The following is an 18,546-nucleotide window of genomic DNA, read 5'->3' on the forward strand; positions in this document are numbered from 1 at the left end:
AGACATGGCAATTAAAGCTTTGGCGAGTGATAAGCACTACAGATATATATGTGCTCAGGTCAAATTTAATTAATGGAGTTTACAACCACTTTAAGGAGGGGGCTTGAAACCTTGATTACCTGTCTGTACCATGCTCAGAGATCTTCATGATTAGCTGTAAATTAGATGTACACACTGTCTGTCTTAACAAAGAGTTAAAGATCTCAAAGCTTGGGTGGTAACGATATATGTTAATGCACATTTGAACCATAAATATGTCCAATAATAGTACATTGCAAGCTATTCTAAAAAATAATATCCTATGTATAAGCCTGCTCTAAAATAAAAAAAACAATTGGAAAAGTAAGAAATACATATTTTTATTTGTAGGTATGCTGTGTGAAAATGAACACATGACAGAGGGGGTTCCTCAAATGTTACTGCAAAGGTGAAATTTACACTTTACAGTAAAAAAACGGCTCTATCCATACATAGATAAAAATACTATTCCTTATTTATGTTTTTCTAGGGAATGCATGCATTTCAGAGAAGGTTAAGAAGTGTTTCCCCACAGGGACACAGGCTGCAGTAAAAACCTACAAATTAAAACAATGTTTGGTTGAAGTACCACTTGAATATCCTCGAGTCAGCTACCCTAATGACGAAGATATGTCTTTATATACAGACAATACTGTTTGAGACGAAGCAAATGAGGGCTGATTTCATGTTGTACAATGTAACTAATAGTTTTATGGTTGCTTATAACACTGAGATTATCACTCTGGGCAGTGTACCACTATCTATGCTGTTGACTGAGATGGTAAAAACACAAATATATGGAATAAACGAGACAAAAATCAGGCGCACTGTGGTTTTATTGATGAAAACAAAAAATGTTTCATTCCTTCAGAATTATATGGGTTAGTAGCTGAATGATGACACATCTGTAGTTAATCCCATCTCCAGAGCTCAGTTTAGGCTTTCTCACAATACGTATCCATACCACAGTGCAAGGCAATTCTTTAGAAAAATAAACCACTTTTGTGAAAACCGCTGAAGTGTTCCATTCATTTGAAAGAAATTTATGGCAAATCTGAAAAACAAAAACATGAAAATATGAATGAAAGAACAAAACCAAAAAAAACTAAAACAAAGAATAGGTAATCTTATTATCCAATGCAAGCAATGATGATGGAATCAGCTTGGCTAATTGCAAATGTTTTGACTGACACGAGTAAAGGCAGATTTGTCTAAAAAAATTATTGCCTAGATTTCTGAATTATAACATTTGGCGACGGTCAAACAAGCTTGCAAATATTGTGGCAAATTCAACATTTGCTAATTGTTTTTCACTTATCAAGGTCATCTAGTTTTATAAATTCTAAAGAGACATTCAACAAATGCCAACATCTGCTCACATGACATATTAGCATAGAAAGAAAAGCAACTTATTTTACTCAGATGTCTTATTACATACAGCAAGTACAACAACGAGGCTGAAATTGCTTGTTTTACTAATTTTATAACAGGTGAAGTCATCACTTAGCTTTATCTTAGAAGCCTTGGTGGGCATCAACGAATCTACTAAAGCAACTACAGTATATAGTTTAAATTTTATCACATGCTCAGAGCATGCAAACAGTATTTTGCTAATCATATGCCCAGAATAGCCCCAATATTTTATTAAAAATGCCCGCAGTCATTGGTCCTATAGTGTAATGTTACTAATGCAAGGATTGCAACATTTTTGGTGACTTCATAAGAAGTATGAAAAAACACACTAAGGGTTCAATTCATAAAATGGCAATGTGGCTTTACTGTAGTCATAACTCTTGCTATAAAAAATATGTAAAAGCCTCTGCACATTTATAAAGCGCAAATGTGCATTGTGTTCCGCTTGCATTGACTCTGAAGCAAGATGAGGGCCATTCAAATGAATAAGAAAAAAAAATGGGAGGAGGAAGTCATTCAAATTTGTATACCAAACTGCTTTGGAAGCTAAACAGTTGTTACTATTAAAAACTGGAAGATTATCTGAAACACATCTTTACCACTTGAGCGTTCGGCTTGCATGCCCCTTACGGACCACAGCATTTCTTACATTTCGATTACTAACCTGCTTTTAATGGATACCTTCTCAATACTTTAGATAATTTTGACAAAGAAATACATTGTTTTTTTTTTTGGGTTTTTTTTTCTAGGCCTTCTTTTGGCATTGTTTTCTTGAAAAGAATATTTGCAAAAAAAAAAGTCCCTACAGCCATTTTTTTTTGTCATTGTTCAATCACCCGAGGTTAACTGCATGTAACCCAGTTGTAATAATTAGAGAACCTATGTCAGATACTGTGCAAGAGAAAGAAGCCGTTCATGATTTTATTTCTGTCTGTGTAACTGGTGACAAGGATATCATCTGGGAGAGTAACGTTTCCTATTCATTTTAGTAAGCAGGATTGAAAAAGAAGGGAAGGACAAAATTTTGAGCTGTCATCACAACAGAATTTTAAGGGAAGTGTTCCAATAGGACTTTGGATATGCAATTGAAGTCTCTGACTTTGGAGAGATTTCCTCCCATTTCCCATTGTTTATTTGGGATAAGAAGTTAAGGGCAATTTCCCCAGTGGGACACAGGGGAAAATGTTAAATATAGAAGGCTACTTTCAGACTGGAGCGTTGTGGGCATCGACGGTAAAGCGCCGCTATATTTAGCGCCACTTTATTGTTATTTTAGCGGCGCTATTTGGCCGCTAGCGGGGCGGTTTTAACCCTTGCTAGCGACTGAAGGAGGGTTAAAAGCGCCAGCATAGTGCCGCTGCAGCGGCGCTGCCCCATTGTTTTCAATGGGAAGGGGCACTTTAGGAGTGGTGATTACAGCGCTGCAAAGATGCGGCTTGCAGGACTTTTTGTACCGTCGTGCAAGTGCACCGCTCCAGTGTGAAAGCCCTTGGGCTTTCACATTGGAGACACAGGAAAGGCGCTATACAGGCACTATTTTTAGCGCTGCATCACCTGTAAAGCGATTCAGTGTGAAAGCAGCCTAAATATTTAATAATATAAAAAAAACACTGTAGAACAAAATGTAAAAAAATATATATATATATATATATATATATATATACACAGTATGTTTATATATTCAGTTTTTTGTGTAAAATGTAACAGTATATACAAACTAACTTTTCCCACACAAACACAAAATAGAACTGAAAGAAGAGCACAGAATCAGAAAATCACACATTTGTGTTTCGTGCAAAAACAAAATGATGTTACCTTAACAGTCAGTTCCGTGCCCTGGGTGGCTGATAAAATTGCTGAGTGGGTCTCGTAGATCTTCTGGGCTGGCCATCACCTCCTCTACGGAAATCTAGGGAGTCTCCAATATCTCCCTCTTCTTCCTGCACAAGACAAATTAGTGGCCATCAAGACACCCTGAGGTAATATAAAGTAAGCAGCACACCTACTGTATCTTGCATGCCCTGTATATTTTTTCATATTAGACATAATACCACCCATAATGTAAGTAAAGTTCCTACTATCCCCACTTAAGCTTTCACACATGTATACCTCTTAACAACCAGAGCAGTTTTTACATTCCCGCTATTGGTTACTGATTTGATAATTTTTTCAATACTTCTCATAAAAATGTACGACACATATCTTGCTATGGAGTCAGTCAATATTGGGATTCTGGTATGGGAAGTGAGCGATTCCATCAGGGAAGTACTTCCAGTGTGGAATTACCCACCTGACACGGATCTAACAGCTGCTGCAGTCTTAAGCCAGCCATACATGGACCAAAATTTGGCTATGTTCAGCAGGGAGCAGCCAAATTTCAATCCATGTATAGACAGGCTGGCTGTACAGAAGTCCATCTACCAATCGACTTCGATCAGTGACACCAGCTTTAGCCAGCAGCGCTGATAAGTGTATTCGAATGGCAAAGAAGTTTCTGTGCTGCCAGAATACAATAGTGCAGTGGGGAGGATCCTCCTATCCACATGCAGTGTATGGATTGGGGATCAAGACTTTTTTTTTTGTTCAACCCACTGGTTGAATGAAAAAAAAAAAATGAAAAAAGAAATTATGGGCTGCTTTACTGAGATCATAATAAAATAAGGCTGTCAAAATGGCAGCTGGATTCAAACCAATATTAGTAGTGGAGAAGGACAAGGATGTACAATAAATATCACATTTTTTTGGAGCACAGCAAAAATTCCAACACCAATATATGTTTCTACAATTACCTATGATAAATCACACCCAGTCATTAGAAAACAACATCCATTAAATACAATATGAAACAATAAATAAAAATATAAAATCATAAGATCATCTATAGCTACAACCTACATTTATGACAGTTGTAAGTGTGCATATGATTAAAAAAAAAAAAAAAGCTGAGGTTAACTTGAGTGAAAAAGGTATATCAAAAGGTTACTAGATTCTAATTATACAGCCAGCTAACTTTGCATAAAAATTAAATCTTTTGTAAAAGTTAAACTTGGCCAAGTTCTCTTCCTTGTATCCTCAGTGCATCCTCACGGATGTTATAGGTGGCCTGATTGTTTTGACAAGTGTACTCCACTGAGGGTTACTTCTAACTATATCTACAACTCATAATACATTAGTATGATGGTGAATGGGAAGAATGCTCCTTACACTTGTCATCATTGGGAAGAATCACATCCTTACAGATAACTGAAAAGCGCAATGGTGTCAGTGGAAACTTATCTGAGAGGCAAACAATGCTCAAAAAAAAAAAAAAACCCTAGCAAGCTCTGGAGGAACCCTAGCTGAGAAACCCTGATCTACTGAGATAACAGAACCTTCTCTTAATACAATTCATGTATAATTTAACCGCTCTGTGATCCCTAAGAGGCTAACCTGTTCATAGGGAGACAAGCCTGCCATATAGAACCCTCCTGGAGACCTGCATATATTTGGAATGTAAAAAAAAAAAAGTAATCACTCTAGGAACTGCTGGCAGCGCTGTAGTTTGCCTGTCACTTTTGCTGAACAACTTAGGCCACGTGTAAATAAAAGCATCTACCATAAAAAAATATAAATATTCTGATTACCATTATTCTAGTAAACGCACACATCTATTGAAATGCAGTATTTTGTATGATAGTTGTGTTTTATTTTTTATGTCTACATTACATAAACTTCCATTCTCCTAGTAGTTTCAGATTTTATGTGAGGAGGAACTGAACTAACAGTCACTACATGGGAGTGCAGTATGTATTTTGTCTCATATCTCTTTTGTTCTACTTTAACAAGGGGAAAATAAAAATAAGAGTGAGTTTGGGCTCATTTATATTTGAACACAATTGCACTGTAGTGTGCATTTTCATTTGTTGAGGGAGATTGCATTATTGCATCAATTAAAAAATTATTAGTTGTCTCACCCATCAACATTTCTTGCTGTTGTATACATTTTTATGCAGCAGAGGTGCGTTCTAAATGTGTGCTGAGGTGCTACGCAACAGAACTGGTAATGCAATGCACTAAAGCTTGAATGGTGTTCCACTGTATGTTACTGCGATGCAGGTAGTGTGGATAGTGTGAACAAGCCCATTCAAAACAATAGCTGTGCTTTAGTGACAGTAATTGATTAATAAAGGTGTATTTATTAAGTAGCTTAAAGCCATGGGGCAATCCATCAAAAAAAAAAAAAAAAAAGCCAATCTGAAATTACCAAGCAAGCCCACTTATTAACTGAATTTTTAACAGACATTTCCAGAATGATATCTATTCATTTTTAAAGTATAGCTATATGCAACTATATGTCATTTTGCCAACACCAAAATCTGTCAGGTCTCAATTCTGTCGCTCAGTTTTTCTTGATGGCTCAAGCTGTCAAAATCCTTAATGGATTATTGGCACATATACCTAATGCATGTTATCCCAAAGGAGCAGAATGTTTTTCAGCAAGGGTAAAAGTTCCAGTAACCTATTAAAATACAGTGCTAACAATATCTGAAATGCTGTACAAAACTATATACGCTGGTGTAAATAAACATGTGAAAGAAAAATATTTTGTAAAAAATGTAAAGTCATGTTTGTTTCTCTTTTAGTTATTTGCAATTTACTTGCTTTCAGTGAAATTTATTTAAACAGGTCGTTAATCCTACAGAAATAGTTAAATATAATAAAGGCTAGATTTAGTAATGCTCACGCATAATAGCAAATATAATTTGAAATTGTGGTTAATTAAACCATAAAGCTTATCTCCAGCAATTATATCTAACTGCAAGCTTTAGTAAACCTTTATAATTTACTTCCTATTGATGTGGAGTAGACATCCATAAAGGAAATTTTCATCTAGTCAGTTGCATTCATTTCGTATTCATTTTTATAAAATGATAGAGCATATAAATACCGTATTTATGGGCGTATAACACGCACTTTTTTCCCCTTAAAAGCAGGGGAAAATCGTGGGTGTGTGTTATACGCCAATCCCCCGAAATTCCGAGCCTCTGGGCGGCTTTCAGCCGCCTTCGGCTCTTCAAGGCGACTTTCGGCCGCCTTCGGCCATTATCAGTGGCTTTCGGCCATCTTCGGCCGTTCTCGGCAGCTTTTGGGCCGTTCTCGGCAGCTTTCGGCTGCCTTCGGCTCTTCTCGGCGGCCGAAAGCTGCCGAGAATGGCCGAAGGCTGCCGAAAGCTGCCGAGAAGAGCCGAAGGCCCGCCGAGAACTACCGCACGCCGCCGAGATACACATTCGGCTCTGTATCTCGGCGGCGGCATTTTTAAAAAATAAAATAGACACGGCTGCAATGGGGGACAAGACTGCATAAGGCTGCAATGGTGGACAAGACTGTAATGGTGGACAAGGCTGCAATAGGCTGCAATGGTGGACAAGGCTGGACTAAGTTTTTTTTTCCCCCCTTAAACTTCCCTCCTAAACTTGGGGTGCTTGTTATACGCCGATAAATACGGTACGTGTGATGACAATAAAACATTTGCACATGCATCTTTTTTTTTTATATACAGTATTGACCACAAAAATTGACCAGTCAACCAGTTAAATTGAGGACCAAAATTTTCATAAAGTTTAGCTCCCTTTATTGAGTTAAATTTTAGTGCTCTTCTTGAAATATGACATTACTTCTGTTCTTGTAGTTTTGCAGCTGCCGACTTGCAGGGTGAGTATATAAATGCATGGGATCTGAAGTGTCTTCTTGAGCATTATAGTGAAGGTAGGTGGTCAGCAGAGTGCTCATTGTTCTTCTGAGAGTTTGCTGTACAGAAAGCAGTACCCAAAAATCTATACTTGCTCCACCCTCTCCTGCTGTTTAAGTCCCTGAATATTTGTCTTCTACTCCTCTGCAGCTGTCTCTTGTTTTTTTCAATAAGAAGTCAAGTTATTCAATCACCAATCATCAATGGAGCAAATCTAAAATGAGATAGCAAAGTCCTGCTCATTCCCCGCAAACAAGGCACAGCACAGAGAAAGACTCTGTTAATCAGTCCTGGGAAAAAAATCAGCTGCAGGGAGCCTAAAGGCAATACCAATTGCCAAATCTTTGTCTTGACCTTTTTTGGCCACAGCCTTACAGTCTAGGTCACGTGTCAAATACAAGGCCTCCCAGGCCATTAAATGTGGCCCTCGCACCTCTCCTGCAGCTGCGGCAGGAGAGGTGCGAGGGCCACCCTCATCTCTGCCCCCATCTTGTATCACCACAGAGAGGAAGACAAAACTCCTTCTACAGATCCTGCTCCTCTTTGTGCAGATGCCGAACCCCCTCATCTCCACCTTCTCTGGTCTCAGCATTCAGCAGATTCCAGCAGCTGACTCTAGCCCTCCTCTGATCCTCCTCCAGAGCATGAATTTTCTGCTTCTCAGCAACATTCCCAGCAGCAGTACACGGTAAAGGGGAGGAGGGGTAGGGGTGCACTGTGATGTAAGGGAGGTTGGGGTACTCTTGACTTCTGATATTGGGGGGAGGGGGCTCTTGAAATATGTTGTAAGGGGATGGTGGCTTTGGACATCTGCTTATGATTATGAAAATATTACAATTCTATGCCAGTTGAAAAGGAGGGTTGCACATTGCTGGTATCATTTATCATTTAGTTTGACCCTATTGTAATTCCAGGAATTGGAAAGTTACCAAAAAGACAAACCTGTGGGGCAAGAAAATTCTGATCCATGCTGTTACTCAGATTAATGGTACTATAATGCACAAATGAAAGGGAAAGGCACTCTGATATTTCAACCTTTTGCTGCTAACCCTGTCTCACATTTTTTTTACCAGGTAGTTGCTCCATTTTCTTACTATTATCTAGCTTTTTGCTAACATTCACTTACAACACTTACCGTTTGTCAAATGCCCACTCCATAGACACCAAGGTATACTTGGAAACACACAATGTGACTGTGGGTTGTAAAGTCATTCATTTTAAATGGGACACCAACACACTAATACAGTAGTGGTCAATGCACCTGGACTGTAGCACCCCACGATGCCCATGCATTTAAAGAAACCTACTAGCTACAGATAGGCTTCCAATTTCCTGCTTACAGCTAACAAAGCAATAGGATGCACAACAAAATAGATCAACCCGAAACACTTATATATACACAAGTACTTTCACATATATTAGCAGTTTTTTTTAGATGTACCTTTAGTAATTTTGCACAGGTTAATGTGCTCTTTTATATTGGGGTTAAGGGTGCAGCTTGTATATGCAATAATTTTCACTTTAATTAACCTCAAGTGTGGAGTATGTATTATGTTTTCTGGACCCTTCATCCTCCAGATGGTAAAAGGCCTTCCTGCTGCTGTGATGTCACTTCTGGAACTTTATGTTTTATTATGATTTTTACTAATATTTTTCTTACATGCTTTTATCTATACATTTATTCATTTAATTTCCATTGTAAAACAGAACAATGTTAAACAATTTATAATAGAGTGAGATCTGGTTATACAGAGCAGAATTCATCTGAAAATGATTAAAAGTAGAATAAAGATTTGTCTTTTTTCCCACACCTTATGCATATGTATTATGGTAGAAATAGATTCATTTATTTTAAGTTTGTTTTGAAAAACAAAACAAAAAAATCTACATTTTCATCACCATTGAGAAGTTTCACTGTAAAAAAACATATCTGAACCTGAAAAGCTCATGATCTAATGTGAGGGAAATGATCCCATGTCTATAGGTAGTCTGCAACCTGTGGATTCACTTTCTTAGCTGGGCAGTCATTCATCAGCCAGGAAGCTACGCATCGGACCTACTTGGACATTCCAACATGACAACGATCCAAAACACAAGACCAAGTCGACTTGTCATTGGCTATAGCAGAATAAAGTAGAGGTCGACCGATATGGGGTTTTCTCTGGTCGATGCCGATATTTAGAAATCGCGGCAACTGATACATGATGCAGATTTTTTTTGGGGCAGATATGTTAGGCCGTTTTTTTTTCCATTTTTTCCCCTTCATCTCATAAAATCTAACAGTTAGGCCGCGTACACACGGGCGGATTGTCTGTCCAACTTAGTCCGCTGAACAGTGTTTCAGCGGACAATCCGCTCGTGTGTGGGCTTCAGCGGACTTTTTCAGCAGACAGTCTGACGAACAAAGTCTTACGGAATTTCCGTAAGACAGTCCGTTCAAACTTGGTTTTTTTCCGTCCAAACTTGGTTTCAGCGGACAGTCCGCTCGTGTGTAGGCAAGTTGGACGAACTAAGTATGGCGCATGCTCAGAAAGGGTTTACACGGCCGAAGGTTGCATTGCAGTGTATAGGACGTTGTTTTTCTAGTCCCGTCGTATGTGCTGTACACGTCATCACGCACGCTTTCAGCGGACTGTCTGCTCATCGTGTGTGGTCAAGTCCGTTCATGCAAATTTTGAACGGACTGTCTGTCGGATTGTCTGCCGAACTTAGTTGGGCAGACAATCCGCCCGTGTGTACGCGGCCTTAGACACTTTTCACACTAGGGCGTTTTTCAGGCGCTTTTGGGATAAAAAAAAAGCGCCTGTAAAACGGCTCCCCTACAGTCTGTGTGAAAGCCTGAGTGCTTTCACACTGAGGCCATGTGCTGGCAGGATGTTAAAGTCCTGCAAGCAGTATCTTTTGAGCGGTGTATACCGCTTCTCCACCACTCCTGCCCATTGAAATGAATGGGCACCGCTGCACATTTAACGGGCACGTTTAACCTCTTCCTCGGCCACTAGCTGGGTTATAAGTGCCCTGCTAGCAGCTGAATAGCGCCGCTAAAATGACAGTAAAGCGCCGCTAAAACTAGCAGCGTTTTACCATCAACGTCTGCCTGCTCCAGTGTGAAAGCAGCCTTAAGTAATAAGTGATACAGAAAATGTCTTACATTTAAACATTTATTAAACAAAACAAACCTCCAATCAGTTCACTTGTATGTATAGTTTAGATTAAAAAACAAACTATATATTAAATTTTAAATACACAAAAACAGGTACTCAGAACTTTTGGACCAAAAAAAATGGGCTAACTTAACTGTTTTAGTTTATTTTTTTTTTAAATCATTAGTGTATTTTTTCCCCAAAAAATTGCGTTTGAAAGATCGCTGCACAAATACCATACGACAAGCATTTACAGGAACTGGAGGCTTTATGCCAAGAGGAATGGGCAACTTTACCATCTGACAAGATAAAGAGCCTCATCCACAAATATCACAAAAGACTTCAAGCTGTCATTGATGTTAAAGGTGGCAATACACGGTATGAAGAACTGGGGTATTTAACCACTAGAGATCCGCGCTGTAGCCGTCATTTGGACCTCCTTTGCCGGGACGACGTCTATTGACGTTGTCCCGTGCACGAGCGGCCAGCGCGCCCTGTAATCGGCGAGTCTATGAGACTCGCCTGATCACGGATCCGAGCAAGGGGTCGATCCCGACCCTTACCACGTGATCAGCTGTCAGCCAATGACAGCTGATCATGTGATACAACGGAGCCGATCACCGGCGGCCGTGATCGCTCTGTGATCGGCGAGTCTGAGACTCGCCTGATCACGGATCCGAGCAAGGGGTCCATCCCGACCCCTTACCACGTGATCAGCTGTCATCCAATGACAGCTGATCATGTGATACAACGGAGCCGATCCCCGGTGGCCGTGATCGGGACATCAGTCCTGATCACGGCCAGCTTACCAGTGCCCACCTGCCCCCTGCCAGTGCCGCCTCAGGAATAAATAAGTACCACACATCAGTGCCCACAGTGCCACACATCAGTGCCCACAATCTGCCTCAACAATGGTGCTGCACCCCAGTTCCACATATCTGTGCCCATCAGTGTCATCTACCAGTGCCCATCAGTGCCGCCCATCAGAGCCACCTATCAGTGCCACCCATCAGTCCCATCTATCAGTGGTACCTACCAGTGCCCCTTAGTGCCACCCATCCGTGCCATCTTATCTGTGCCCATCTTTGCCGCCTTATCTGTGCCTATCGGTGCCACATTAACTATGCCTATCAGTGCCCACCAGTGCAGCCTATCAGTGCCGCCTCATCAGCGCACTTCAATGAAGGAGAAAAATGACCTGTTTGCAAAATTTTATAACAAACTTTTAAACATGATTTTTTTATTTTGCATCTTTTTTTGTTTGTTTAGCAAAAAATAAAACTCCCAGCTGTAATTAAATACCACCAAAAGAAAGCTCTATTTGTAGGAAAAAAATGATAAAAATTTCATTTGGGTACAGTGTTGTATGCCCACGCAATTGTCATTCAAAGTACATCAGTGCTGAAAGCTGAAAATTGGTCTGGGCAGGAGGGGGGTTTAAGTGCCCAGTAAGCAAGTGGTTAAACTTTTGAGCAGGGTCATTTAGCTAGTTTCTGTTGTCATTATGATTTAAAAAGAGTAAATACAGTTGACTGAGTGAAAGAAAAGCTTTTGTGTTATCATTCATATTCTCTGCAAAATGGCCAAGAAATCTTAAATTCTGCCAGGGTATGTAAACTTATGAGCACAACTGTATATCTGTAGTGTTTTGTTATCTCTCTTCAAGCACTAAGTCCTTTAGCTTTGTACTGCTCCGTTCCTCTGTTATCAGCCTGATAACTTTTGACAAGCTCTCCGAGACGGGAGCCTGAAGAGTGTCAGGGGAGGTTGCTATAAATAGATTGGCAAGCCTACAAGGGCATGACTACAAGGGAATCGAGAAAATAAAATTCTAACACAATCTGCATATTCTAAACAGTATATAAAGCTGAAGATGGCAGACCTACAAGTAAAACTTATGTGTGATGGGGACAAGGGCCTCTTCCTCATAACCCTGGCTGGTGGTTGTGGGGGGGTCTACGGTTGGGGGCTTAGCAGAATCTGGAAGGGGCTCCCCAGTTCCCACCCCCCATGTGAATGAGTACTCATTTACTAGAAAAAAAACCCCCAAAAAACCCAAACATCTCCAGGCGTAGATCCATTGTCAATCACGACGGTTGCCGCCACCACCCACCTGAAAAAACCCAAAGCAAAAATGCATGGCTCCGCCCCTTGTGTCACCATCGACCCAGAATGCCCCTGGCCGGCGACGTCACAAGTTGGTGGGATCGCCTGTTTACATTAGCGGGTGGCTTTGCCTCGTAGTTATTTAAGAACTGTGAGAAGGCAGGAGCCTTCGGTGCAAGTGTAGCTTTTTTCAGGTCGGTGGTGGCGTCTTGATTGATGATGGATCTACACCGGGGGATATTTACTTTTAATTATTAAATAAGGGATATGTCAAAAAACGGTCAAATGTCTTTTTACACTACACAACAATCAAAAACAAATCTATTATAAGTTGATGGGAGTACTGCTAAATATGTATACTTTTTTTTTGCTTCACTAGGTTAGCTGAAAAACTAAAATTATGTTAATGTGGGGGTGGGCGTGGCCTGAAGCAACATGGAGTAAGGTGCTTGAATACAAAGCTCCACTCACAAACCATCCTCTCTCCTTCTTGTGAGTATAATCGCTCCACAGACCTCTCCTCCTACAATCCTGGGAATTTACATCCTAGCCCACCATGTCTCTCCCTTAAAAAGGTATGGGACTCTAGTGCTAAGCTTGATACGTTTCGGGGGCAGGGAACGGAACCACAGTGAAAAGATGGGGCACCATCCTCTCTATACCAAGAGTAGTTGACAGTGGACACAGCGAAGGTCCTGGACGCTTTATCCTCCTGGCAGGCAACACTTATTCCAAAGATAAAAGAGGTGAAGGTAGATACTACTTTAATTTACCAAAACCTCCATAAATTGCAGGACAGAGTCACAAAGGCAAACTCATTTGAGACGCCATGCCACCACTTCAGGACTTCAACGACCACATGCAACTACACTAATACAGTGGTCATCAACCCTGTCCTCAGGGCCCACTAACAGGCCAGGTGTTATTACCTTGGGGAGATGCAGACTAGAATACTGCAATCACTGAGCAGCAAATGATATCACCTGTGATTTATTTCAGTTATCTTGCAAACCTGGCCTGTTAGTGGGCCCTGAGGACAGGTTTGATGACCACTGCACTAACACACACAGACACAAGATGACCTGGAAAACAGACCGCGCCATAGTAATCTTTGATTCATCCGTTTTCAGGGGGTGCGGAGGACTTTGGCCTGGCTTCCTTTCTCGAAAATGTGCTAATCTCCACCTTTGGCAGAAATACCTTCTCGACCTTGTTCGTAATCGACCATGCCCATTGCATGGTGCACAGGCAACCATCGCCAGAAGCAATGGTTTCATTGCAAAACGTATAAACTGCAGAGACACTGTCCTTCGCCTATTAAGGGAGAATGGCATCATCCCCTTTCAGAATGTGAAAATTGTGTCCTCCACTGAAGTCCAGCATCAACTGAACTGGTTATTGGAGGTCAAATGTGTCCGAGTACAGCATATTAAATACGACATGCTCTACTCTGCCTCTGATTAATAGGAAAAGATAAAGAGTCCACCTTGTTGATGACTCTAAGGCTGTTACCACCTGGCTTGGACAGAATGTGCGTTCCAGCCGCTGATCGATCGAGGAAACTGAGTACAACTGCTTGCTTATGCTAATCCTCGTGTCCTTCAACTGTTGCTTGAACCTGCAAACGTTTCTAAGTGCCCAAACTCAATCTCACTTCCTATCTCCCAGTTGCCAAATTACAACCTGAATAGACCAGCATTGATTGCATGTTTATCTCATTAATCCTTTAACTGGAGCCACATCTCTTGTCAACATTAGTCCCTTTCTTAACTGGTGAGTGACCTCATCTTGTGGTTACATCACTGTTCTACAATGTACCTTACAGTTCGCTCTGTGTATATATATATATATATATATATATATATATATATATATATATATATATATATATCTCTGTAAATTGGGAGGTCGCTCCCCCAGTGGGACACTTCCCTACAAATTGTTTCCCTGGCCTGCGCTGTTTGTTTTATATATACATGCTAAGCCAGTAATTTATTTTGGTTAAAGTGATTTTTAAGGGTTACTAAAGGTTTGTTTAAAAAAATAAAATAAACAAAATACCAAACCGGTCATACTTACCTCCACTGTGCAGTTGGTTAAGCACAGAGTGGCCTAATCCTTCACTTCTGGAGTCCCTTAGCGGCAATGGTAGCTCCTCCTCTTCTCGAGTGACCCATCTGAGAAGCGCTCTCCTTCGGGACACCTGAGAGGAACAATGAAACAGATTGTTGCTCCAGGTGAGTATGATTCCACCAGAAAGGACTGGGTGCCAGCTCCAGCTCGAAACCTTAAAGCCTTAAAACTACTTTATTCAGGTCTGCCGCTGATATTTAATCGGGGCGGTTTTCACATGTCCCCACACAGTATATCTGCGTCTATTTCCTTTTTGTATTGTGCTGACGGTTGGTGGACACTATATATCACGTGTCTCTTTGTGATCTATTATAGCTTTATGAGACACATGTGTTTTGGTGTCCTCCATACAAATATTTTAATTTATTTTTCCTATGTTGTCAGGTTTCTAATTTGGTCACTTTGGTTTTACATATGCACTTATATTGTTGCTCAGAATGTTTTTAGCTTTAGTTTTGCTTAGCAAGACATGGGGAGCTGATCACACCACCCTACACCTGTGTGGGGTAGGAGTGTCCTCTATTTAGAGGTTCGATAGGTCAGTCTTCCTTTGGGATTTGAAGAAGCAAGCAAGTCACCCCTTGGTCCGTTGTTATAGTTCTGGTGACAGTATTTCAATAAACCTGCTAGATGTTGGTGTGCAGCTATTTTTTCTACTTAGTGTACAACAGTGGAGAGAACCGCTGCTTTCATGCACAGCACTGAATCAGACTCAAGAATAAGGGGGCGGGGAGATCCTGGACACTTTTTACCTTAATAAGAAAGCATTAAGATAAAAAAAAATAAAAAATTCAGAACCACTTTTTAAATTGTTATTACTGCAACTACAGTTTTTTTGGCATATACTGTATACTTACGCTATTGGGTGTGGTGGTATGGTGTAGAGTAGGGTGGGTGGGAATATCGTTTTATTTGTGACCTACCTAATATTAATCTGCTAGGGGTGAACTATCAATGCTTAATTTGTATTATTTCACCTAATTACTATATTGCCTGATGTTACAATTCTGAGGATCTGAGTGGCACATCATTTTGTTTTCATTACTTACTCTTTGTTATAGTCTCCCTGAAATTTCTTACATGGAATATTTGGGGGCTCCAGAACAAAGTGAAAAGGTCAGCTGCACTGTCTTTTTTCAAAACTAAACAAGCTGATATTAATGTTTTAGTGGGATCCCACGTGGTGGGCCAACTTCATTGCACTCTGAAAAGACCATGGATAGGCTGGGCCTTTCATGGATCCCATATAACTCATGAGGTGTTTCTGTACTCATAGATCTGTATGCTTTGAATTATTTGATATGGCAGGGCAGATATGTTTTCCTACAGGCCTTTTACATGTCTCCTCTTTACATCTCTGCAGTAGTTGTTGAAGGGCTCTTCTTTACGGCACAACACCCTACAATCTGTGCAATTTGGCTGGGCAATTTAAACACAATGCTTAATCCGAACCAAGACAGATCGGGCCCTATAAACTCTCCAACTGCCACTAGTCACAAGACCATATGTAGTCGCATACTCACTAGGCACAAGGAACCATACACTAGATCAGGGGTGCCAAACTGGTAGCCCTCCAGCTGTTGTGGAGCTAGAAATCCCATCATGCCTCTGCCTGAGGGAGTCATTCTTGTAATGGTCAGCCTTGCAATGCCTCATGTGACTTGTTATTTTGCAACAGCTGGGGGGCCTCCAGTTTGACACTTGTGCACTAGATTGTACTCATTCCAGTATGTCCTGGATTGACTATTTTGCTCTCCATGGTTTTATTACCCAGATTCTGACGCAGGCTATTGCCATTGTATACTCTCATTACTCGCTCTACTGGATTGAGCTGCAGAATTGGGGTGCCTCAATCAAATCTGGGTGACTGCCCATATACGACTCGGGTTTCCTGTTTCAGGGTGGTTTCTCTGGCAGCATCATATGGAGCCACTCTTGCATGAAGGGAGTATAGTTCGGTCTCCCAATACCATGTGCATCAATAGAAACATCACAGCCCCTCGGCCAAGCCAATATATCCTCCCCTCTCCCTATTTCCAAGCTAACAGTGACTAGAGACTCCACTGCCCACTGTTTACTCTTTGTTCTAAAGACCAGAAGTTCAAGGAGGTGTCTCCGAAAGAGGAAGAGCCAGCAGCACTGAGGCTGCATTCACACCTGAGTGTTTCTGCTCATAAAACATTTGTAAAAGGCCTGAAAAAAATGCCCGAAAAAAACGCCCAACAAGCAAAATCCCATTCATTTCAATAGCACCTCTTCACATCAGAGTGTTTTGCCACCTGAAGAAAAATGCCTCAAAAATGCCCTAAGCTTAAAAAACATGAGCTTCTTTGTGGCAGATTACAGGCATTTTTCTTCCTTTTACATTGGTGACCTGAACAAAATTGCGGCAAAATCTTGATAAAAACACGCGACTTTGAAGCACTCAGGTGTGAATGCAGCCTGAAAGTTGCCCGGGTAGGAATTTTGGCAAATAGTTTACTGGGGAACGCTTATTTTATTGTGTTCAATGTGTTAAGCTGTTAAACACTGAGTGTTTATTACTACTTTAACATTTTTACTACAGTTATTTTCTGCAGCACATTACTTGTGATGAAAGAATATAAAGAATTTTGGCATAAGGCAGATACTTTTGAAACTGTAGGGTGGGAAGTTACAGCAGAAGGAATATGCAATTATACCCAATGGCCTGAAAAAAACAGTGATTAAAACATGCTACTATCAAAGTAAAGGCTGCCCTGTGCCATGACCTGCTATCAACATCTACAAAAATCATAACAAGCTTTAGCGATTCAGTACACAAGCACTGAAAGTTACTTTACATTAGGGAGCAGTTAGCTTCCAAATTTGCTGCCATTTTCATTTAACAGTAGGTCTTTTAACTGGTCAATCTACTGTACTGCACGGATTATACAAAAGTTTCAAAATTCAGCACATTATTTTCTGAACCAACCTAACCTTATTAAAACAGCCTACTATAAGTGGATATAAGTACTATAAGAAGCATATAGCAGGCATAAGCAATCCTCCTTAAAAACTCAATCTATGGAGATCAATAATTCAGATCAAAGAATGAGTAATCATATGTGTTTTATTGATGCAAAACGCATGCAAAAGATTAAACTGAAAGTGATTTTTCTAAAGCGATACTTGCAAGAGATAACCCATGAGGAACTGAGCACATCTTTTATACTGAGAAGATAATGAGTTGAGGTTAATGTTTATGGGCTTTGTCTAACACTGGCCTTTATAGATATTTTGCCTTTCATTCCTTGGAATAATGTTCCTTGGTTGCCTTATTGCCATTATCTTGGCAGAAAATTGCATTGTGGATCAGTAAAGTCAGGAGGAGATAATTAACTATACAACCATTCATGCTAACAATAAAGATATAATTAGAAATGGTAGGTTGTTTGTTATTACTAGGCAAACACTTTGAGAATGTTCTTAAAATACTGCAGTGACACATTTAAGTAAAATTATAGTAACAAATTGAATCTGACTTTAAAAAAAAAAAAAAAAGGTTTACTTTTCTACTAAAATAAACATAACTAATCTCAAAATACAAAAATAGACATTTTACAAGTGATAATTGAAATCAAAGAAACTAGTGGTTGAGCAAGTAAAATCTAACTCCTGAACATAACACATCTCCAATTAGGCTATTAAGATACTGCCTTTCTATGATATTCAGTAGGGCAGTAAGGTACTACGATCTTAAAGCACTACAATACCAAATCTGAACACCACCACTGTCCCTTCTCCTGTGCACAGCTATACTGTACCCCTGTGTGGATGGGTCTTTTTATTCCTTCATTTTCTCATGAATTAGGATGTACAATACATTCTTACTGATGAGAGAACACTGGGGGAGAACCTATGTTCAGCTCCTCCCCTCCTGTATAGGCCCACTGGCTACAAAGGGAGTGTCCCTCCCAGGAAGTGATGTCACTAGCTTTCAGTAACCACACCCACTGGCTGATTTTAGTCTCAGAAGGAAGTAGA

The 18,546-nt window shown here is 40.3% G+C and overlaps 1 protein-coding gene across 1 annotated transcript in view; it reads right to left on the reverse strand.

Moving 5' to 3' along the window:
• Positions 1–836: 836 nt before the first annotated feature.
• Positions 837–18,546, reverse strand: part of TDRD3 (tudor domain containing 3) — a 439,138-nt gene continuing 421,428 nt past the window's right edge. Inside the window, exons 13-14 of the mRNA XM_077483142.1 lie at positions 3,247–3,371; positions 837–1,072 (exon numbers count right to left, since the gene is read on the reverse strand). Of these exons, the coding sequence (XP_077339268.1) occupies positions 3,255–3,371 (117 nt within the window). The 3' untranslated portion in view covers positions 837–1,072; positions 3,247–3,254. The remainder of the gene's footprint in view (positions 1,073–3,246; positions 3,372–18,546) is intronic.

The sequence above is a fragment of the Lithobates pipiens genome, unplaced genomic scaffold (genome assembly GCF_037356315.1).
Source record: "Lithobates pipiens isolate NorthernLeopardFrog02 unplaced genomic scaffold, aLitPip1_a1.2 Scaffold_16, whole genome shotgun sequence".
In the NCBI taxonomy this organism is placed as follows: Eukaryota; Metazoa; Chordata; class Amphibia; order Anura; family Ranidae; genus Lithobates; species Lithobates pipiens.